This window comes from Mustelus asterias, chromosome 4 (genome assembly GCF_964213995.1).
Source record: "Mustelus asterias chromosome 4, sMusAst1.hap1.1, whole genome shotgun sequence".
Taxonomy (NCBI): Eukaryota; Metazoa; Chordata; class Chondrichthyes; order Carcharhiniformes; family Triakidae; genus Mustelus; species Mustelus asterias.
Window position 1 is genome coordinate 27,988,535 of NC_135804.1, and position 24,036 is coordinate 28,012,570.

The following is a 24,036-nucleotide window of genomic DNA, read 5'->3' on the forward strand; positions in this document are numbered from 1 at the left end:
TTCCGTTTCCGGTTGTTTACCGTTCGTCCGGGTGACGGGATTTTAACATTTTAAACTTTTCACTCGAGGCGCGGCGGGAGAGGGAGATGAAGCGGAACAGACGCGGCCGCTTCGTGTCGGTGGCCATGGCGCAGAAGATGGAAAGACTGTCCGAGGCTCAGCGCCAGCGCTGGGAGCGCACCGAGAGGCCGGGGCCCCAGGCCGGAGCTCCGCCAGGGGGAGCCGAGGGCCCGGGGCCCCAGGCCGGAGCTCCGCCAGGGGGAGCCGGGGGCCCGGGGCCCCGGGCCGGAGCTCCGCCAGGGGGAGCCGAGGGCCCGGGGCCCCGGGCCGGAGCTCCGCCAGGGGGAACCGGGGGCCCGGGGCCCCGGACCGGAGCTCCGCCAGGGGGAGCCGGGGGCCCGGGGCCCCGGACCGGAGCTCCGCCAGGGGGAGCCGGGGGCCCGGGGCCCCGGACCGGAGCTCCGCCAGGGGGAGCCGGGGGCCCGGGGCCCGCTCCAGAGTCAGGTTAGTGCCCTCTCCTGTTCCTCACGGCCTCCTGTCCCACTTTGAATGGACATCACCCGTCGCCCTTTCTAAAAGCCGAGGATTGTCCACCGCTCTGTCTGTCAGTTTGACTCGGTTCACACAACCCGCTCAGTGTGTGTGTGGCTGGCTCCCCTTTCACCCCAGGAGCTGGGCTCCACTCTGGGGTCTGAGTGCGCAGCTTTGCCAGAGGCACCGTCTTTCCAACACGACATTAACCCATTCCACCGCTGCACCCTCTCCTTTCCTTCTCCCCTATGTACTCTCTGAACGGTATGTTTTGTCTGCATAACCTGCCAGACGCAATACTTTTCACTGTATCCCAATGCATGTGACAATAATAAATCAAAAGTCTGCCCATCTGGGCGGCACGGTAGCACAGTGGTTAGCACTGCTGCTTCACAGCTCCCTGGACCTGGGTTCGATTCCCGGCTCGGGTCACTGTCTGTGTGGAGTTTGCACATTCTCCTCGTGTCTGCGTGGGTTTCCTCCGGGTGCTCCGGTTTCCTCCCACCGTCCAAAGATGTGCAGGTTAGGTTGATTGGCCATGTTAAAATTGCCCCTTCGAGTCCTGAGATGTCTAGGTTAGAGGGATTAGTGGGTGGGATATGGGGATAGGGCTTGGGTGGGATTGTGGCCGGTGCAGACTCGATGGGCCGAAGGGCCTCTTTCTGCACTGTAGGGTATCTATCTATCTATCATTCAGATGAATGTCTGAGATCCTGTGGCACAGCTTGCAGAAAAGCAAGAGCATTAGTGAGCTGCCCTGACCAGCCATCTGCCTGCTTCATAAACCTGTCAAATTCCCCCACTCTTTATCACATTTATGTTTTGTGGAGCCTTGCTATGTCCAAATTGGATTACAAAACAATATTAACTGGACTTCAAAAGTTAATTGTAAAGCTCCAGGAGATCTGAAATGTATCATACAGCCGAGGTATACTAAATTAATCCCAGAAGTAAAGCTACCCTCAGATTTCTCACTGTTCAAAAAGAGACTTGACAGCATCTCAAAGTTGTGCTGTTAAATTACATTTGCTACTTCTCTTCTTAGATTTGTGCACCTTGACCACTGTTTGCTGCTGGCACCAGTGCAGTACCACCTGTATATTTAGACATATCTGACATGATTGCATTCTCCAGATCATTTAGAAGCACTGATCCCTTGGAGAGCCCCATTGAGTCTCTGGTGAAGAACAATCCCAATAGTCCACTCTATTGTTCTTTCCTCCTTGGTGGCACGGTGGTTAGCACAGCTGCTTCACAGTGCCAGGGACCTCGGTTCGATTCCCGGCTTGGGTCACTGTCTGTGTGGAGTTTGCACGTTCTCCCTGTGTCTGCGTGGGTTTCCTCCGGGTGCTCCGGTTTCCTCCCACATTCTGAAAGACGTGCTGGTTAGGTGCATTGACCCAAACAGGTGCCGGACTGTGGCGACTAGGGTAATTTCACAGTAACTTCATTGCAGTGTTCATGTAAGCCTTACTTGTGACTAATAAATAAACTTAACTTAACTTCCCCATACAGCACAAATTGTCGCTGTCTACTGCATGGCCAAATTCTAATCCAATTCAACATGTTGCTGTCAACATTGGTACAAGCCTGAGACAGTAGACAATTATTTGGAGAGTGTCATCTGTCTCTGAAATTCTGGTATACAACATCAATTGTATATTTTCTATCCAATAAATCCTTTAATTTTCTCAAATTCAATTAACTAATCAGAATCTTCAATTACAAAAACAGCTTTCTTTTCTGTAATTAACTCCTGACACTCAATATCACTGATTAAGCTCTTTTCACAGTGTCAAAACAATTTCCTAAGGTAATGCTCTACGATTTGACAGTTAATCTTTTTCAAAATAGATGTCAGATTTTGAGTCTGGATAATCCTTTGTTATGAAAGGTCATTCAGACTCAAAAAGTTAACTCTGTTCTCTTTCCATAGATGCTGTTTTTCTTCTATCTTCCAGCATCTGCAGTAATTTGCTTTTACCACCCTAGAATTTGATGTGATAATTGAGAATGGCAATTTAGAAATATAAGATTTAGCGTTTGCTCGATTCATTGAAATATTTAAAATACCTTTGTGTGTAAACTACAGTTCCAATTTCTCATTGGAATTATAAAAATGGTTGAGTTGAAATATTCGCTTAACAGTGCAGTTCCCTAAAGTTATGCATTCTGTGAATAAATTTGCCATTTGATATTTTTGATTTCCATTGACTTTTTTATATCGTGGGATTTTTTTTATTGTACGTTATTGGTTGCCTTTAGAATGATTTCTACAATATTATCAATTTTTGAGTGTTTTCCAATATAAGTAGTTTACATTCACCTTTTCGACTGCTGAGAATATATTACCTTGTGTAAATTGAGGATAACACAGTATATTATAAATTCAAGTATCTAAAAAAAATTGTCACTTGAGGGAAAACAAGCATTTAGTTAACTTTATCTTATTGAAAACTGATTTTCAAGGCATGCCTTTATGTTATGATGTCTTTGAAAGTTCTATCTTTATAATACTAATGCTAAACCTTAAATAGATGGGAGACACACAACACTTTGGGGAAAATTAGACAGAGTGCATCGTTAAAGAATGTGTAAAATGTAAGTTCCTGTTTTAGGAAAACTGCATTAAAAGCTTCATATTTTAATTTTTTCAGGATTATTTGTTAAAATAAATCATTTCCAGATTATTAATACATTACATGATTGCAATCGCTTTTTACAGAAAATATTTGATTAATCATAAATTGTAAATATTAAGATACAAGTTCAATACAAACACTTTTCCTAAATCACCTTCTTATCCATCTGATCAGCAGAAATAGGCACAATCGACTTATCCAGAAACATATTTTAACTTCCCTTTCTCTCTCTCTCTCTTACCATCAGGTACTACTTACTGTTCTATAACTAGTCACAGAATTTACATATATCTAGTGATATTGTATAGGATATAGAATTTTACTGCACAGAAGGGGGCTAGTGTATCTTCACTGGCTCCTGAAAGAGCTACCCAGCTAGTCCCATTCTCCAGCCCTACCTCCATGGTCCTCTAAATTCATTACTTTCAAATATATATCCAGCTCTCTTTTGAAGCCTCCTATGGAATCCACCTCCACCACTCTCCCTGGCAGCACATTCCAAATCCCACCAACTCCCCGAGTAAAGAAGTTTCTCCTCATCTCACTCCTAGCTCTCTTGCTGACCATCTTGAAATTGTGACTCCCTTCACTGACATATCAACTTGCGAAACAAAATATCCTTCTTTACCCTGTCAAAATTGTTCATAATTTTGAACATCTCGATAAGGTCACTAATCTTCTCTGCCCGAAGGAGAATAAGCTCAATTTCTCTAATCTTTCCTTGCATCTAAAATTCCTCATTTCAGGTTTCATTCTAGTAAATCTCCTTTGCATTCTCTCTCGGGCTTTAGTATCCATCCTTAAATAAGGTATGCAATACAAAAACATCCATATCAGTGTTTGTGCTCCAGGCAAGCCTTGTTCCCTTTTCTCTCATGAACATATCTTTATAACCATCTATTCCCTTCTTCCTCATATGTTTGATTAGTTTCCTCTTAAATACATTCATACTATTTGCTTCAATCACTCCCTGTGATAGCGAGTTCCACGTTCTTACAGTTTTTATTCCTTCTGTAGGTGAAAGAGCTTCCCATTTTGATGTAGGTAGGAATTTTTAAAAATATACCTCGAATTAAAATCTACTGATGACCATGAAATCATTGTCGATTGTTGGAAAAACCCATCTGGTTCACTAATATCCTTGAAGGAAGGAAATCTATCATCCTTACCTGGTCTGACCTACACGTGACTCCAGAGCCACAGTAATGTGGTTGACTCTCAACTGTTCTCAGGCAACTAGGGATCCGCAATAAATGCTGGCCAGCCAGCGACACACATGTGCCACAAATGAATAAAAAAAAATTAGCTGAGGTCTTTTATTCAACAATTCCTGATGTGCGGTGCCAGTTTCCAAACATGCTGCACTGTCAGCAAGATCAATTGTCTTTGTTTTATTTCTAAATACCATGGCCAGAATTCTCCGGCCTTTCACGCCAGCGGGATTCTCCAGTCCCGCCAGCAGCACACCCCTGTCCGCGTGTTTCTTGCCAGTGTGGGGTGACGTCGATGGGAATTCCCATTGACAGCAGCCAGAGAATCCTGCCGCTAGCAAACAATGAGCCACCTCCCGCTGGCGGGAAATGGGAGGCTGGAGAATCTCGACCTTTATCTTTTCAATGGAGTAATGTGTTTTTTAAAACAGAGCTCTCAATTTAATGAGCTTTCCTTAGAGTAACAACTATATGGCTGCATATGTTAAATTTCATGTTTATAAGCTTTATCCTAATTGTAAATGCGAAGTGAAATGCTTAACATAAACTTGAATATTTGATTCCCAGCGCAATTTATGTTCACTGACAAAGCAGTTGACTTATATATTTGTATCCCGTTTCTCAATAGCTACTACACCTGTTGTTGTGACGACCAGCTACTGCCGTCTCTGTCATGGAAAGTTTTCCTCCAGGAGTCTACGTAATGTTTTTTCAAAAGTTCCTCTGATTGAGGCGAATCCAGAGATGCAGCGCCGAGCACAACAGACTTTTGGTGCTGATTTTCAGAAGTTAGTAGGAGTTGTGGTGAGGCAGGATCCCACTTTGCCACAATATATCTGTAGGAACTGTCATGCTCAGTTTTATAAATGTCGGAGTATCTTGAGAAACTACATTCAAAGAGTGAATACTTCACCAGTAGCTTCTGTACAGCGTGGACAAGAGACAAGCAGGTACTTTACATCACTGATCGAAAGGTTACTGTACTCCATTTTCTATAGTTACCCAGTGTACATTGTTTATTGTGTATGCAACAAATCGAAGTACCTGTTGCATTCAAAAAGTAAAAATGCAATATTAAATTATCCAGGATTATTTAGCAACTCTAACCCAATTTTGTCATCGATTGACTGATGATCCGTAGGTGTCAAGGAATCCTCTGTCCAGCTTGATATTGGGAAACATTTTGAAAGCCTTTTACAAAGCTGAAACCCAAATGTTTCTGCCGTTGCATATCAACCCAAGATATGTTTGGAGCACAAGAGGTTGGGCCTTCCTTTGCATTTTTTTGGATAGATTCTGAAGTTAAGGTTCTGCATGACTAATCTCCATTTTCTGGGAGGAGGTGTTACATAAATGAACTGTGGAAAGCCATAGGACATGGCATACCTAGACTTCTAAAATGATTTTGATAAAGTTCTATTACAAAGAATTACTAATTATTTTCAAGGCTTTGGGGAAGAAACCCTTGCAATGAATAAGATGCCCTAAATGATAACTCACATACATTTTGTTTACTATGTTAGAGTGGAGATACACCAGAGCTTAGAATCATAGAATCCTACAGTGCAGAAAGAGGCCATTCGGCCCATTGCGTCTGCACCAACCACAATCCCACCCAGACCCTATCCCCATATCCCTACATATTTACCCACTAATCCCTCTAACCTATGCATCCCGGGCCACTAAGGGGCCATTTAGAATGGCCAATCAACCTAGCCTGCACATCTTTGGACTTGATGTAGAGACCATGATTGTTTCTGATTTGTGTCAACCTTCACTCAGTGCCACTCTTGCCTCTGACTCAAAAGGTCGTAGGTTCAGAGATATAATCTCTGTTGGCACTTAACAGTGGTTAGCTCTGCAGCCTCACGGCGCCAAGGACCTGGGTCCGATTCCCGGTTCCCTGTGGAGTGTGGCGACTAGGGGATTTTCACAGTAGCTTCATTGCAATGTTAATGTAAGCCTACTTGTGACATTAATAAATAAACTTTAAACACTTCAGTGTAGTGCTGAGAGACTGCGTGTGTGTACCATCATTCATATAAGGTGTTAAACCAAAGCTCTGTCTGCTGTCTCAAATGAATAAAGATATTTATTTTATAGCTTGTTCAGTGACTACACAGGGCACAAATTGGCAGCAAAGTCACCCTACATTGCAATCATGACTGCGCTTATGAAATGCTGTGGGACATCCCAAGGTCATGAAAGACACCAAAAGAACTCTTCCGCTTTTTGAGCAGTGTCATGAAAACATTTTTATTCATGTCTGAGCCAACACTGGTCCCTCAAACGACACTGTTACACTGGGGTTGTTTGAGGGACCAGTGTTGGCTCAGACAATGAACCGGACATTTGAATAGGGCCATGAGATCCTTCACATCCACCTGAAAGAGTACATAGAGCCTCTGTCTTACATTATTAAGAAGAGTTGGATTTTAGGATTCATTTGGATTGCTGAATTAAAATTGAAAAATGTCCCTCATCGTCTGATTTTCTATGATCTTGTTCGGCCTGTTCATCATTCTTGTTGCTCTCTTCTCTGGCTCCCTGAATTCCAATGCATCAAATTAAAAATCCTCATCCTCCGTTACAAAATCATTTTATTCTTTGCCCTAATTTGTGTCTGCCGCTTTCTCCTGCCTTTCCATCTTGTGAATCCCTTCCCCTCCTTTTTAACTGCCTCCCCCATTCCATCCATTTCACTATCCGTAGGCAGAGGCACACGCTGCTTCTCTCAAAGGGAGTTTTCAACCAAGCTGTGGTTTCCCCTCTGTGAAGTACCTTGGAATGTTATCTATGTCAAAGGCGTTATATAAATGCAAGTTGTTGTTCAGATTATAGAAATTATTGACAGATACAAAGTTTTAATATAAAAAATTGAGCCCTTGCGAATACATTCATTTATTTTCAAAACCCTGAACGTAAACATTATGGGCAGGATTTTTCTTGCCCTCCGCAGCGTGTTTCATGGAGGCGGTGTGCTGCTGCGATCTTATGATCCCGCCATTGTCAATGGGGTTTCCCATTGAACATACCCCTCACCGCTGGGAAACCCATGGTGGGGTATGTCATCGGCAGGAGCGTAAGACTCCGCCAGTGTGAATGGCAGCAAGATTCTAGCGTACAGCTCAGTAGTACACATTATATAATCAATTATATTCCAACAATTGTCAGTTGTCTGCATTGTTCAAATGCCGAAAGCTAGATGTTTTGCAAATTGAACTAGTTTTTCCATGGCAGTTCAGCTTGAAACTATGACAGAGTGTTGTAGGAAAGTCCATCTATGACATAAACAAACCTTCCTATTCTCCACGTTGATTCTTCCATATCTTTTAGTTTTACAGTAGTGCCTATTGTTTTCGATCTCAGTTGGATATAATGCTTCTATTTTATTTTATTGTTGTAGATGTGTTGCAGCAACAAAGTCATCATCTATGCAATCACTTTCACAATCTCCATTAGACAATTCCATCTCTGGTAAGTGAATCACAGTATCAACTCTACTTCAATTTACTGTGCATAGAACAAAATACCTATGAACAACAACAACTTGCATTTATAAAGCTCCTTTAACATAGTGCAGTGTATCCCTTGGCACCTTTCTCTATCTAAAATCTATCAATCTTGGTCGTGGGAGTGTTAATTCACCCAGTATTCACAGCCTTTTAGGGGAGAGAGTTCTAGATTTATGAAAAAGTTCTATCCCATTTCAGTCCTGAATTGACTTGTCTCTAACGTTATAATCTCTTGTCTGGATTTTCCCCACCAAAGGATATTGATTCCCTTTAGCCACCCTAACATCTCAATATAAGGCTTTGGGCCAAGTGCTAGGAATGGGATCAGAATAGTTGGGTGCTTTGTCTTCAATTGGCACAGACGCAATCGACCGAAGGGCCTTTTTCTGTGCTGTGTACCTCTATGACTTCATGAAATCACTGAATAAATTTTCTTTTTCGATACTGCCTGTATCAGCCATTGGGAAACTGCATTTCCAGATGAGTAAAATCACTTATAGATTCAAAATGATGAATCAACATATATTACTTATAATAAAAACTCCTGATTATGTTTAATACTTCTAATAATTTGAGCCATCATCTTCTCCATCCCACTTCCCCGCCCCAGCCACACTTCAAAATGCATGGGATTTATGTTATGATTCTTTTAATAAATAGGATTTTGTTCTGTTTTCAGTTGATGTTGTTTTATACATCCGACACAGCTAATTTTGTCAGGCTTTTAGCAAAAATAAATAATTTCCTGTCAATTTTTATCTCGTCACAACATCCTCTTCTCTTCCAACCCTCACTCCTGCCCCAGGCTGCACTTGGAATTGTGTGTAATTTTTGTTTACACAAGCCAGGGCAGATGCTCCAAATAGCACTGCTGCCTCACAGTGCCAGGGACCTGGGTACAATTCTGGCCTTGGGTCACTGTCTATGTAGAATTTGTATGTTCTCCCCGTGTCTGTGTGGGTTTCCTCTAGGTGTTCTGATTTCCTCCCGCACTCCAGAGATGTGCAGGTTAGGTGGATTGGCCATGCTAAATTGCCCCCTAGTGTCCCATGATGTGTAGATTAGCAGGGTAAATTTGTAGGGTTACGGGAAATTGCCTAGGTGTGATCCTCTGTCAGGGATTTGGTGCAGACTCAATGGGCCAAATGGCCTCCTTCTGCACTCTGGATTCTATGAAAAGCAAAATACTGCAGATGCTGGAAATAGTGAAATACAAAGAGAAAATGCTGGAAACACTCAGCAGGTGGGGCAGCATCTGTAGAAACAGAGTTAACATTTTCGGTCAGTGACCTGTTTCTCCAATTGTTAAGGTTGCAACTTTTGAGGAAAAAGTACTGACCTTCCTGTGAAAAATGAATTTAAGCAGTTGCTGGAATGAGTTTATACATCTTGCCAAAATCAATCTACAATCACTAAAGCTGTTCTAGCTTCACAGGCCAAACCTGGGCAAACATGGATAATATTGCATGAGTTGTCAACTTACCATGGGAGGAAAACGGAGCACTCGGAGGAAGCCCACACAGACACGGGGTAATATACAGACTCTGCACAGACAGTGACCCAAGCCGGGAATCGAACCCAGGTCCCTGGCGCTGTGAGGCAGCTGTGCTAACCACTGTGCCACCGTGCCACCCAACAGTTAGCATTATGAGACCAAGATGAGGAGAGTTTTATTCACTGAGAGTTGTGAATCTTTGGAGCTCTTTCCCTCCGGGCTGAGAATGCTCAGTTGATGAGTATCTTCAGGACAGAAATCAATAGACTTTGGAGCACTAAGAGAATCAAAGTATATGAGGAAATGTGGCGTGAAATTGCAGTTGATATAAAAGTTGAGCTATAACGTTGTTAATCAGCAGAGCAGGATTGATGGGCTGAATGGCCTAATCATATTTCCTATGCTCTTGCAACAATTCCATGTTGCACGGGTCTTATTGTCCAGTTGTATCGGGTATAGAATTATTACAAAGTACAATTTCATTTGAAAATTGTTAAGAGTTTATAAGATGTTTGCTGGTATCTGAAAAATTAGAGAAACCTTTTCAGTTTGTATCAAGTTTATTGTATAGGCAGAGGTAGTCAAGAATTAGGCTGTGTCCAAAAATAAACATTACTGTTTCCAACATGTTGATTTATAGTTCATCACCTGAAGAAACAAGTAGATTTCATTATTTAGCCAAAAGGCTACTGTATCTAATTATTGTTTGGATCCTTTATGAAAACTGTACCATTTTAAGTTTCCTTGATTATTACACTGCCGTTTCAATTTTGTTTTAGATTGAGGAAGTCTGAGAAATCCTCTATTTTAGTATTTGTTCCCTTATCATGTACTGAATTTGACAATTGGGATTTCATGTGCTGCCAATTGGTTTTAATAAATCTGCTATTAAATATGGCTCAACCACCTTTAGAGGTCGATGCAAAAACATTTGCCAAGAGAGTAACTGCTTATCAGAATTACTGCGTTAATTGTTTCCGGTGTAAAAGGCAAAAATGAAATAATTTTCTTGATAGGTTGAATAAACGTGCTTTATATTTGTGAACGTGGTACAATATTATACCTATATTTGAGTATATTTAGCTCCTGTTCAGTAAGGGTCTGCTACTTTATTCCTGTGATAAACCTATTCCCGATTGATTAGTTGGACAATTGATACATACGGAGAATGAAAGCTGCTTGAATTGGAATTTGCTTATTAAATATCCTGGCATCTTCATCTTACTGACCTCATTGGGAGAAATATTCATTTTGTATTGTTATTTGTTGAATTGCAGTAAAGTATGAATATCTAAATAAATGCAACAATAATTAAACCGTGTTATTTTAAAATCTGTTTTCAATTGCATTGTTTTTATAATTTCTCTTATTTTTAGATGATTTTAAACGGATGTTAAATGACGGTGCCGTAAGCGCAAGCCCACAATGTCTACAGGTTTTGGTCACATGGGCTCACCATCATGGCAGCAGCTGTGGGTCCCCACCAAATGTACAGAGCGTCTTATCCGCAGCATATCGCGGAGTAGTTGGAGCAGTATGGGGATGTCCAGAGGGCCATAGTTACATCCTGGATGTGCATTCAAATCATAACATTGCACTGAATGAGGGACAGTGCCCACACAAGAAGAAAAATGATTCAAAGAAAGAGGAAATTGTGGGAAGCACCTTACCTCTACCATCTCACAATGGAGCAGGTACTGAAAATGGTGAGGGTAGTTCTATCGCTAAGCTTCAACCAGTTCCAGTGTCGCTATGGTCATCTGACTCTCAGCCTTGTATATACAGTGGAGTTACTTCACAGCCAGTGGATGTGGACAATTCAGAATGTCTGTTGAGCAAAGATATGTTTTTGCTCATAGATCCTGATAATACTGAGTGCTCCTGGGGAAAAGGTCAGTTGCAGGATGCTACGCGAACATTAAATTCAAAAGGTAAGAAATGCTGAATTATGCATGGTAATTTTGGTATTACACGATTGGAATTGGAATTTTCAGAACACAATGAAGGTCATCAAGCACAAAGGTTGAAAACCCAAGTTCACGGTAACACCTCAGTGCAGATGTTGGGACTGCTCTGCTATTACAACCCTGTTCTTCCGATCAGGTGCTATTCGTGCTATGTAATAGGGGGGACAAACCAGCAGTGTTACGAACGTTCAGCTTTCCTTTTAAATTGGGAATGTCATTTACTATTTTCAGAAAGGTGGAGACCCAGTTCAGAGTGCTCTACTGCAGTTTAATTTGAGACACCCTTCCTTTCAATCTATCAGAATAAAATAAATCTGAATAGCTGAACATTGAATATGAAATATCGTGTTTTTTCAATACTCCACTGAAAAAGTCCAATGTAGGTTTTATTTAATGCATACACCTCATGTACTTTGAGCTTTGACCTGGTAAGAATACCATAGAAATGAGTTTTGTATTGATAACATGGTATCTGTGACGGACCCTGTTTCAGGCTGTTTAAGAAATCAGTGAGCTGTGGAGTGCCAGGAACATTGGTACTAATAGAATCTTGTCAAATTGGCACTGTGTGGTTCACAATAGAGACCAAAATTAGTGAACCCTTAAAAGATGACAAATTAGGGACAGTCAGTGTGGATTTATAAAAGGCAGATTTTACTAGTCTAATTAGTTTCTTTTAGGAAATCAGTGTAAAGTGAACATAGTTGATTAAAATTACATTCGAAAGGACAAGTAATGGCAGCGCAAATCTTTCAAAGACCCAAGAGTACAGATGCACAAGGTTTTTTTTATTCATTCATGGGATGTGGCCTTTGTCAGCTCGGCCAGTGTTTGTTGCCCATCTCTAATTGCCCTTGAACTGAGTGGCTTGTTAGACCATTTCAGAGAGTACTTAAGAGTTAACACATTGCTGCGGGTCTGGAGTCACACATAGGTCAGACCGGGTAAGATTTCCTTCCCTAAAGGACATTAGTGAACCAGATGGGTTTTTCCGACAATCGCCAATGGTTTCATGGTCACCATTAGACTTCTAATTCCAGATTTTTATTTAATTCACATTTCACCATCTGCCATGGTGGGATTCGTTCCCGAAGCTTTATCCTGGGTCTCTGGATTGCTAGTCTTGTGACAATACCACTGCCTCCCCAGTCTTTTGTTTAGGTTTAAAGTAGAAGGAGAAATTAAAAGTAAGTGGAGCGGTGACACAAATTTAGGAGAGGGTACATTAACCTGAAGCCTGGGAATGATGTATCGTGTAAATTTATTGGGTACAGTTTGTGTGCCAATGAAACATTTGCAACCTATTGGACTACATTGCTGATTGAGTGTCAACTCCTTAAAAAGCTGACTTAATCTTTAGAAATGAAGAGATCCTTCAAAAATCTTAAAGCTGCAATGGTGGAATATTGAAAGATGTTACCAGCTGTTTGATGAATGGAATTAATTTTTGTAAAGTTTTTGACATTGTAATGTTAGCCCTGGCCAATCATCTTGAACCAAAATGGTACAAATGAATGATCTCCAGAATGGCTTTACTCAGAACCGATCTTGTAACCTGACTGAATACACACCTTGCATTGAGAAAAGTCATTTCAAAGTTAAAGTGGGTATCACCTGGAACCACAATATTACGGTACTCGTTTTAATGAACATTGTGGCCTTGGAAATATGCTAAGATCTCTGCCTGCTTTAAATGTGAAAAGGATTCATGGCCTCGGGTTGATTGCTGCAATTTCTAAATATCACACAACAAATTGAGAAAATATTACTAACTTTAAGTGATTGTGATTAAAGAAGGAGAAAATGTTATCTTGTTACCAGTAAATGCCTGATTGTTGCTTCATAATGAATTCCGTTATGGGGAAGTGTTCTGTGCTGATTTAATACTGTTCTGTGGCCATTCACTACCCTTCCTGTCACCGTAACTTTTTTTTCTTTCACCTCTCACCCAGTAGATCAAATTAACTGCAACAAAGCGTCATGTTCTGTAAAGGATGATATTGCAGATGGGTTAGAATCCAGTGATCTCTCTGACAGGTAGGCCTTCATTACAATTAGTGTTAATATATATGATAAATGCTTAATTGGCATCTTTCAAGCAGCACCTTGGACTTAACGTTGATTCGCTGCAGTTGGGCACTAGCCCCAGAAACATTGTGATTTAGTGTGCTGAGACTGCCAGAATTCTAGACATTTTTTGAGTAATATGACTTTGTATAAACTTTTAATGCTTTTTTAATTCATATTTCAAAGTTTTGCATAAAAAACAGAGTATAAATTTCAGTGCTCTGGCAAGTAAGGGAACGTCTAAAAACTGGACTTGATTTAGAGCTCATAATAAGTGACCCAAATGATAAACCAGTGTCACCATGAATGGAGCAAATTGTTTAAAATCTGGTAGGTCCTGTGAATGTACTTCTTTTTCTTTTTACTTTAATTCCCAAGATGGCGCTGGAGTGAGGCAACTTCTTGCGAGCTGTGCCCAGCATACCCTCTAATTCTATCTTTTACTCTCATTCTATGCTTCTAAAACTTCACTCTAACTCTTTTTACTCTCTTGTTTCCTTTTCTATGAACGGTATGCTTTGTATAGCATGCAAGAAACAATACTTTTCACTGTATGCTAATATATGTGACAATTATAAATTAAATTTTTTTTAAAATCAACATTGATTTAATTTCAAATGTTTTAATTTCTGTTTGTTCCATTTAATGTCCTCATCCTCGTCTTTTGGTTTTTATTGTTTCTATTTCTCGGACTTGGAAATCCTCAAACTGCAACATGTTAAAATTTGTTTGATCTTTCTCTACTTTCCCGGCGCTTTTATTATTACCATTATCTTTTATTCACGGAATTTCAATAATTGGAGCTTCCATTTGAGCAATGATCCAATGCAAAGCTGTTTTGATAGGCTCTCTTTGGAGCAACCAGATGAAACAAGTTTAAAGTTTTAATGTTTATTATTGTCACAAGTAGGCTTGCATTAACTCTGCAAAGAAGTTACTGTGAAAATCCCCTAGTTGCCACACTCCAGCACCTGTTCGGGTACACTGAGGGAGAATTTAGCATGACCAATGCACCTAAATCAGCACGTTTCTTTGGACTGTGGGAGGAAACCGGAGCACCCGGAGGAAACCCACTCAGACACAGGGAAAATATGCAGACTCCGCACAGACAGTAACCCAAGCCGGGAATCGTACCCGGGTCCCTGGTGTTGTGAAACAGCAGTGCTAACCACTGGCAGTGAGGCCATACACATTGAGGGGAATGTGGCATACTGCATTGTTATTTTTTCTGTATCCTATCAACTATTCTGTTTTAACCGTGATCATGAATCTTACTAATTCTGTTTTTCTAGATATTTGTCAAGTGAAGATGATGGGGAGGAAAAGGTTAAGAATGGTTCTCCAGATGAGTCTTTTCAGCCATATTGGGAGAAGAAGTGAGTCCTGGTGAACATGACGTATTTATTTTATTGGAACAAAATAGTTTCAGTTTAAATATAGGGGCTCTAAGAAAGCATTTCTCTGTCAATTATTGTAGTTAAAACTGGTATGTTGGGCGAAAGTATTTTAACCTTTATAAACAAACACTCAGTATTCCAATAGTTTAGTATTAATATCAACTGCACCATGTATTTTATTTACCTAATCTTAAAGGAGCTGTATTTATCACTTGTTTACTGAGTCCTTGCAGTATACTTCTCTAATTCGGCTGACCTTGCCTTCCATAATGGTCTGGCTCTGAATAATTGATGCAATAATTCACCTGCTTTTTATGTCAATGTTTCAATTATTGTGTAGAAAGTGGTGTTTTGCTGCAGGAAGAGATAGAAGCTCACTCATATTAAAAATGGCGATAGTCTGCTCGGATAAGCATTGTCCAAGGCAGAGTTTAATCGGCACGACAATGCAGAATCGCTGAGCAGGAACTGAGCCAAGTTCCGCACTCGTGAGGGCAGCCTTAACCGGGATCTTGGATTTATGTCACGCTACATGTAACCCCATCATACTGTTCTGTTGGGGGGGGGGGAAATATCTTCCTCGCTGTCCTGCTTTGACACCAGGCACCCCTTGATTACGGGTTGCCTGAGTTAGTTTGCATAGTGTTTAGCATCATCTTAAACTCTTTGATTATTTGTAATTATCTCCCTGCCTTAAATTATCGGTTCTTAGGTCATCCCTTCACTTGTCATACAGCCTGTCAACACTTCACACATACTGATTATACTTAACTGCTTGCACTTATCTATTAGCAACCGTGATTACCTGTAAAGACTTATTATTCAGCCGGCCTACACCACTGTCTGTTGACACTCTTGATTTCCTGTGAGTATCGGGCGATCGTCACTCTGCCTATATACTCTGTGCCTGTGCACCTCTCTCCACTTCACTTGACGAAGGAGCAGCACTCCGAAAGCTTGTGATTTTCTCATAGGCTGAAGATAACTGCACTGGCTGATCCTTTTATATTTGTACGCAGTGATCCAGATGCCACACAACTTTCAGGTTCAGAGTTGAAAACTCTGTTTTTAAAGAAGGAAGTGGACATAAAAATCAGTTGCCTGTCTGTAAATACTCAGAATTCACGCACATGGCAGTTGTTTATATTATCACTTTTTGGTTCAATTTTTAACATTTTTCCTGCTCAATTTGGAACAGTTAAAAAGAAACCGTTGGGTGGTTGAACTGATGTTTTTTTTCTTTTCAGTAAAGTACCAACTAAGAAATGTGATAGTAAGGAAGTGAAGAAAACACCTGGACAAAAGCGTGGACGAAAACCAAAGTCAAACTCTGAAAGGTACTGATGGTAATTCTCCTGGAGAATGAAGGTGGTTAAACAATGTTCTGTTTCAATGCAAATATCTTTCCTTAGGCACCAAAAGCAGTAATCTTGTAGTAGAACTTGAAATACACTTGGGGTGTGGTTGGATTAGGCTAGAAATTGATTTGTTTCAGTTTATGATATTAAAGAAGATTTTATTCTCCAAGGTTTAATTTATTTTAGTCTGTGACATTAACTAATGCAGAGTTCATAATTCTGAAGATGCATTGAAGTTGCTCATTATTAAGTCACGTGCTATATTTATCTTCAAACGATCTCGTTTTCTGTTCTTTGGGGGTTTACTTCTTTATCTTGCGTTAGTAACCAGGCACCATCATGCATTGATGAAGGAAAGAAGCTTCCAATATTTGCTAAACTTTGCTTTGTAACAGAGATAGCCAACATAAACAGAAAGTTAGCTAACAGTTTCAGGATTATCTCAATATAATGCATGCCTCATAACCAAAAAAAAAAATTATGTCACAAGAAATAACTGCTGAAACAAAAATGAACAAAGCAACACGTGTCCATTTTGAGTGGTGTTAGTAATTCTTTGAAATATTAGAGACCTGGATGTTGCTCTGTATAGTTACTGGATGCATAATTTGTGTGGCCCTATAAGCATATATCTGGTGTTTTTCAGAGAAGACTTTCCCACCATGTACCGCTGTCAATACAAGGGCTGCTGTGCCGTTTACAGAGGGGCTGATGGACTGAAGGTAAAATTATGTTCAAGACAAAGTGATCAAGTGCAGATTTTAAAACTTCAAGCTTTTTGAGTGTCAGTTTAGCGCACTCGGTAACACATTGGGCTCTTGATCAAAGAACCGTAATTTTAAACCCTAAACCAGGGTCTGAACATATAATCTAGACTGACATTCCAATTCAATACTCAGTCCAGTGTTTAAATGATTTAAAAGAAATCATTTCATGTGTTTGAAAATTCACACTGGCCGAAGTAGCATAATTCTACTTGTCTTTTGAGCAATTGGGATTGACAATACAGCAAGACAGATGAACTGAGAGCCTGGATTACTGCATAGAATTATGATGTAATTGAAATTGCAGAGACATGGTTGAAGGAGGGACAGGACTGGCAGTTTAACATTCAGGGGTATTGTTGATTTAGATGGGACAGAAGGGGTGGGGGAGTTGCATTGCTGATTAGGGAGCAGATCACAACTGTGTTGAGGGAGGACACACTGGAGGGATCTTGTAGTGAGGCACTATGGGTGGAGCTCAGGAATAAGAAGGTTGAAATCACAATGTTGGGAGTGTACTATAGACCTCCCAACTGGCCGCAGGAGACAGAGGAGCAGTTGTGTCAGATACTAAAAAGGTGCAAAAAAAACCAGTTGTGATGGGTGACTTTAATTTCCCCCATAATGACTGGGAATCCCTTACAGCCAGGGGCTTGGATGGAGAGCAATTTGTTAGATGTGTCCAGGAGGGCATTTTAATACAGTATGTTGACAATCCAACCAGGGAGGGGGCCATACTAGATTTGGTATTGAGGAATGAGCCAGGCCAGATGATCGATGTTTCAGTGGGGGAGCATTTTGGGCTTAGTGACCATAATTCCATAAGATTTCGGGTAGTCATGGGTAAGGACAAGAGTGCCCCCTTGGGTGAGGGTGCTTAATTTGGCAAGGGTCAATTAAATCCAAATTAGAATTGGGGAGTGTGGATTGGGAGTGGCTATTTGAGGACAAATTCGCATCTGACATGTGAGAGGCTTTTAAAGGCCAGTTGTTTGAAGTGCAGGACAGGCATGTCTCCGCAAAAATGAAGGATAGAAATGGCAAGATTCAGGAACCATGGATGACAAGGGAAATTGGAAGTTTAGTCAAAAAGAAAAATGAAACATACGATAGGTCCAGGCATCTAAAAACTGACAAAGCCCTTGAGGAGTAAAGTGAAAGTAGGAATGAACTTGAACGTGGAATTTGGAAGGCTAAAAGGGGCCATGAAATATCTTTAGCAAACAGGGTTCAGGAGAATCCCTGGGCTTTTTATGCGTATATTAGGACCAAGAGGGTAGCAGGAGATTCACTCGAGAACAATGGAGAGAAGTTGTGTAGACCACAGGAAGTAGATGAAATCCTTAATGTGTACTTTGTATCAGTATTCACCAAGGAGGTCAGGGATAGGTGTATGAACGCTCTTGAGAATGTCAATATATCAAAGGAGGAAGTGTTCAGTATCCTAAATTGCAGTAAGGTAGACAAGTACCTAGGGCCGGATGGGATCTATCCCAGGTTATTGTGGGAGGCAAGGGGAGAAATAGCGGGGCCTTATCAGAATCTTCCCATCCTCTTTGACGAGATTCCAGAGGACTGGAGAATAGCCAATGTTGTTCCCTTCTTTAAGAAAGGAAGCAGGGATAATCCAGCAAATTATAGGCCGGTGAGCCTGACATCAGTGGTGGGGAAGCTTTTGGAGAAGATACTGAGGGACAGGATATATGCACACTTGGAGAAAAATGGAGTAGTTAGTGACAGGCAGCATGGTTTTGTATGGGAAAGGTCATGTCTCACCAACTTGATTGAGTCTTTTGAAGAGGTGACTAAGAAAATTGATGAGGGATGGCCTGGATATAGTTTATATGGACTTTAGTAAGACGTTTGACAAGGTCCCACATGGCAGACTGGTACAAAAATTAAAATCACATGGGATTCGGGGTGGGCTGGCTAGATGGATACAGAACTGGCTTGGGTATAGAAGAGAGAAGGGTGTTTTTCAGAATGGAGATCAGTAGCTAGCGGTGTTCTGCAGGGATCAGTGCTGGGACCTCTTGTTTGTAGTATAAATCTGGGGGGAAATGTGGGTGGTCTGATCGGTAAGTTTGCGGATGACACGAAGATTGACGAAGTGTCTGACAGTGCCGGGGATTGTCAGAGAATACAACAGGATATAGATTGGAGACTTGGATACAGATTGGTAGATGGAGTTTAATCTGGACAAATGCAAGATGTTGCATTTTGGAGGATCAAATTTAAGTGTGAATTATACTGTAAATGGCAGAACCCTTAGGAACATTTACAGAGGGAACTGGGCATGTAGGTTCACAGTTCCCTAAAAGTGGCATCACAGGTGGCCAAGGTGATTAAGAAGGCATATGGCATGCTTGCCTTCATCAGCCAGGGCATTGAGTACATGGGGTTGGGAAATCAGTTGAAGCTACATAAAACCTTGGTTAGGCTGCATCTGGAGTATTGCATGCAGTTCTGGTCACCACATTATCAGAAGGATGCTTTGGAGAGAGTGCAAAGAAGGTTCACCAGGATGTTGCCTGGTCTCGAGGGTGTTGGCTTTGAGGTTGAATAAACTAGGATTGTTTTCACTGGAAAGACAGAGGCTGAGGGGAGACCTGATAGAAATCTACAAAATTATGAGAAGCGTAGACAGGGTGGATAGTCATAGAGGCTTTTTTGAAGGGTGGAAGTGTCAATTACAGGGGGCACAGGTTCAAGGTGAGAGGGGGAGCATTTAAGGGAGATGTGTGGGATAGGTTTTTCACGCAGAGTGGTGGGTTCCTGGAATGTGCCATCAGAGGAGGTGGTGGAAGCAGGCACATTAGTAACATTTAAGAGGCATCTGGATGGGTAAATGAATAGGGAGAAAATAGAGGGATATGGACCAAGGAGGTTTCCTTTTTGGTTGGGGCATCATGATTGACACAGGCCTGGAGCGTGAAGCGCCTGTTCCTGTGCTGTACTTTTCTTTGTTCTTTAGGACCCTCTCGTTCAGTATCTGTTCCCACAGACTAATGGTGTTCTGGGATTGGGGTACTCCGGTACTAAATATAAAAAGTGTAAATGAGCATTGTATTTTTTAATGAGTAATTGCTTTTTGTTTTAGAAACATATAAAGGAACATCACGAAGAGGTGCGTGAGCGCCCCTGTCCCCACCCAGGATGTAACAAAGTGTTTTTAATTGATCGATATCTTCAACGCCATGTGAAACTCATTCATACGGGTGAGTAAATGACTTATCAATAGTGCTCTTCTTATATTAGCTTTTTGATTATATGGTCACCATATTTCCCCTCATATCTCAGTTACTAGTGACCGTGTTCTGCAATCTGGTGGGCAAAAACCGGTTAAAACTGGACCATACGAATGGCAGTGGAATTTCTGGCTGGGTCTAGTGCCAAGTTCAATAGATTACTGATGTACAAGTGGCACAGTGGTTAGCACTGCTGCCTCAGTGCCAGGGACCCGGGTTCAAATCCGGCCTCGGGTCACTGTCTGTGTGGGGTTTGCATATTCTCCCCGTGTCTGCATGGGTTTCCTCCCACAGTCCAAAGGTTAGATTGATTAGCCGTGCTAAATTGACCCTAGTGTCAGGGGGATTAGCAGGGTAAATATGTGGGGTTATGGGAATAGGGCCTGCGTGGGATTATGGTCGGTGCAGTTTCGATGGGCTGAATGGCTTCCTTCTGCACAGTAGGGATTCTATTCTATTCTAAGTTTAAAATCAGATTGTTACTATTTATATGTCAAAGCTGAGAGGGCAGAAATTCCTCAGGAGTGTTCTCTATCTACCTGCATAACTGGTGCAGGTTGTTGGAAATTCCAGATATGTATAATATTTTATCTCGGAGTCTTTTCAATGCCATCATAAATGTAAGAATCTTACACTGCATATGTTGAGAAACTTAACCAACTTTTATTATAGGTTTATTTTTCCTGTCTTTCTACATGTAAACTTGGCAAATTAGATAATAGAACAAAGTATAAATTAGTAAAAGGGTAAGTTCAGTATTAAATATCAGCAGTAGTTGTTCATGTGGAATGATCAATACATGAAAAGACCTTCTGAGTTGGGCAGTGGAGGCAACAACTCAAGTCAAGAGGCAGTTGATTTGATGGGGAAACTATAGCTTTCGATGGTGAATTAATTCAATGGGCCAAATGGCCTGCTTAATCATATTCTTCACCTGTAGTAAATATCGATAAGTTCAGTTCTTCAGGTAGTTAAAATATACCATCTCACCTATTACTCCACTGTACAATGTCTGTCCAGTTTGTTAAGAAACTTGAAATGTTAACTACATAAAAGGTGTTGTATAAATGCAATCAGTGTGCATGATGTGATCTTAATGAATAGATTACACGCACATGCATCATAGTTATTGTGGAAATTAAAATCAATTGTTAGTGTTCCAATGACATCTTTAAAATATTGCCAGATTTTACATCTTTTTTATGTGTGAAATTAAGTATTCATCTGAGGACTCTGCTTGTTACACCCCGGGTTGTGGTTTCAAATCCGTATTAATTTTTTTTTCAGAAGAAAGAAACTACATTTGTGATGAATGTGGACAAACTTTCAAACAAAGGAAGCACCTATCAGTTCACCAAATGCGGCATTCGGGGGCAAAACCTCTACAGTAGGTATCCAGTGGAATTCAGAATGATTATAGTTTTATTTTTCCTGTCTTTCCACATATAATAATTAGAATATAGGCCTTGGTTAAAAACTGGCAAAAGTGCAGGTTCAGGAGATGCACAGAAAGATCAATATCTAAAAGAACTTTGAGTTGGGTAGTGGTTAGTGGAGGCAGGATGGCATCCGTTAGAGTAGGTGTCAAATGTTCATATTGCACTCTTGTTTTGGTGGGATAGATTTTGTAGACTTGGCAGATAACCTTGCAGCAAGGGAAATGTTAGATAATCCCTCACTCACTGTATTGAACAGTGGCTGTGAGCCATCAGAAAGCACGTGAAAAAGAAAAAAAAAGATTTTTAAATCAAGATTCGCTGATTTTCCCAGTCTGTGTCTTTTTCAATTCACAAATTCTCCATTGTTGGTTCGTTAATAACTCCTTGTTTTTTGCACAAATGATCATTCTTCTGGTATGTTTGAAGAACAACTTCAGGAAGCGCGGTGGAGGAAGTGCCCCTGCCTACATCAACGGGGATGAAGTGGAAATGGTCAAGGTGTCCAGATCACCAACAACCTGTCCTGCTCCCTCCACGCCGACGTTATAGTTAAGAAAGTCCACCAACGCCCCTACTTTCTCAGGAGGCTAAGGAAATTTGGCATGTCCGCTACAACTCTCACCAATCTTTACAGATGCACCATCGAAAGCATTCTTTCTGGTTGTATCACAGCTTGGTATGGCTCCTGCTCTGACTCAGACCGTAAGAAACTACAAAGGGTTGTGAATGAAGCCCAGTCCATCACGCAAACCAGCTTCCCAACCATTGACTCTGTCTACATTTCCCGCTGCCTCAAAAGCAGCCAGCATAATTAAGGACCCCATACACCCTCTCTTCCACCACCTTCCATCAGGAGAAAGATACAAAAGTCTGAGGTCACGTACCGACCAACTCAAGAACAGCTTCTTCCCTGCTGCCATCAGACTTTTGAATGGACCTATCTTGCATTAAGTTGATCTTTCTCTACACTCTAGCTATGACTCTAACATTACATTATGCTCCCTCTCCTTTCCTTTATGCACGGTATGCTTTGTATAGCACGCAAGAGATAATACTTTTCACTGTATACATGTGATAATCAAGAACAGAAACTACTTACTTGGGAGACATTTCCAAGACCCTGCTCCGTTGGTAGGACCATGCATACAGTAGATGAAAACAAATTGCAGGCAGTTCCCCCAGTTTCCGAAACTAATTTATGCCAGGCCGCGGGTAATTTTGCCCTCTTGTATTATGGGAAGGAGGCTGAAGCGTTGATATTGATTTTGAAAGCAGAAAGGGAAGAAGCAAAGTGGAAAGATCTGGGAAAGGGATTCAGAACAACAGGAGCGGCTGGCTGAAAGAATTATTCCCAACAGCAGAAGCATTGAGGCTGGAGAACAACAAATAACCAGTTGCTTCAGAGAAGCCAAGAGTGAGCATTAACATATAAATGTAGGGGCTATCTTGAAAGTGTGAAAAACACTAAATTATAGAACCTAATCTCATTATTCCAGCTCTTCTCACAACAGAACAGCTACAATTACGAGGAAAGGACCAAAGTTTCCAGCAGGGTTGGTGACATTATTTGAATGCCAGGCTCAGTAACATCTAAAGAATGGCTACCTTTCTTTTTCAGGAACCTAATATTTCTTTTTTCCCCTTCTACCTGTAGGTGTGAAATCTGTGGTTTCCAGTGTAGACAAAGGGCATCGCTGAAATACCATATGACTAAGCACAAGGCAGAAGCTGAACTGGATTTTGCTTGTGACCAATGTGGAAAGCGGTTTGAGAAAGCCCACAATCTGAATGTTCACATGTCCATGGTTCATCCCTTGACCCAGAACACAGATAAAAGCAAACCAGCTGAGTGTGCTGAAACAGAACAAAACCAGCTAAGCGCTGAGACATTCATAGAGTGGGAACCCAGTTAATGTACAGCCACTCAACTGCTAGCAGAGTGAAAAGGAGATACAAATTTGCACCTTTTGTCTTCAGTGGCAGCAAGCTCTTCATCTGAACAGAGAATTTATGAATCAGTACCACTTTTTGCTTGTTCGACAAGAAGCACACAAAGGTTTAATCACAAAACATTGGGGATACTTCTTGGTTACACTGCTTTCCTTTAAATATGGAGCTTAGTTGCATACCTATTTGTTCTGAACAAAAATTGCCAAAACATTTCAAGGTTGCATTACACATTGTAGGTTGATGTTTAGTTTTGTGTAGCCAGTAAGAAGTGTTAAACAGACAAGTATGGGATGAAACATTGTAAATCTATATCATCGATACCAACAATGATACAGAAACAGCTTTTAAATGCTTCAATGAGAGTGCTGTGAGGTGGCTTGGCTGATTGCTTCTGGTGGCCCTTCAATCAATACAGTTTAAATTTGAATAAAGACTATTTTCTTAGGTTATTG

General features: G+C 41.1%; 1 protein-coding gene across 1 annotated transcript; it reads left to right on the forward strand.

The window, feature by feature from the left end:
• The first annotated feature begins 15 nt into the window (after window positions 1–15).
• Window positions 16–24,033, forward strand: znf276 (zinc finger protein 276). Its single transcript, XM_078210730.1, has 11 exons — window positions 16–504; window positions 5,013–5,334; window positions 7,791–7,861; window positions 10,771–11,325; window positions 13,314–13,398; window positions 14,721–14,804; window positions 16,073–16,162; window positions 16,830–16,905; window positions 20,048–20,165; window positions 21,483–21,582; window positions 23,289–24,033. The coding sequence occupies exons 1-11, from the start codon at window positions 87–89 to the stop codon at window positions 23,545–23,547; spliced, it is 2,178 nt and encodes a 725-aa protein (XP_078066856.1). The 5' UTR covers window positions 16–86; the 3' UTR covers window positions 23,548–24,033.
• Window positions 24,034–24,036: the final 3 nt, after the last annotated feature.

Bases quoted from the DNA above. Each gene is read 5' to 3' on its own strand.
- znf276 (XM_078210730.1), top strand. From the start codon at position 87: ATGAAGCGGAACAGACGCGGCCGCTTCGTGTCGGTGGCCATGGCGCAG. The intron at 505-5,012 runs GTTAGTGCCCTC...GTTTCTCAATAG, and splicing joins GGGGCCCGCTCCAGAGTCAG to CTACTACACCTGTTGTTGTG. The intron at 20,166-21,482 runs GTGAGTAAATGA...TTTTTTTTTCAG, and splicing joins TGTGAAACTCATTCATACGG to AAGAAAGAAACTACATTTGT.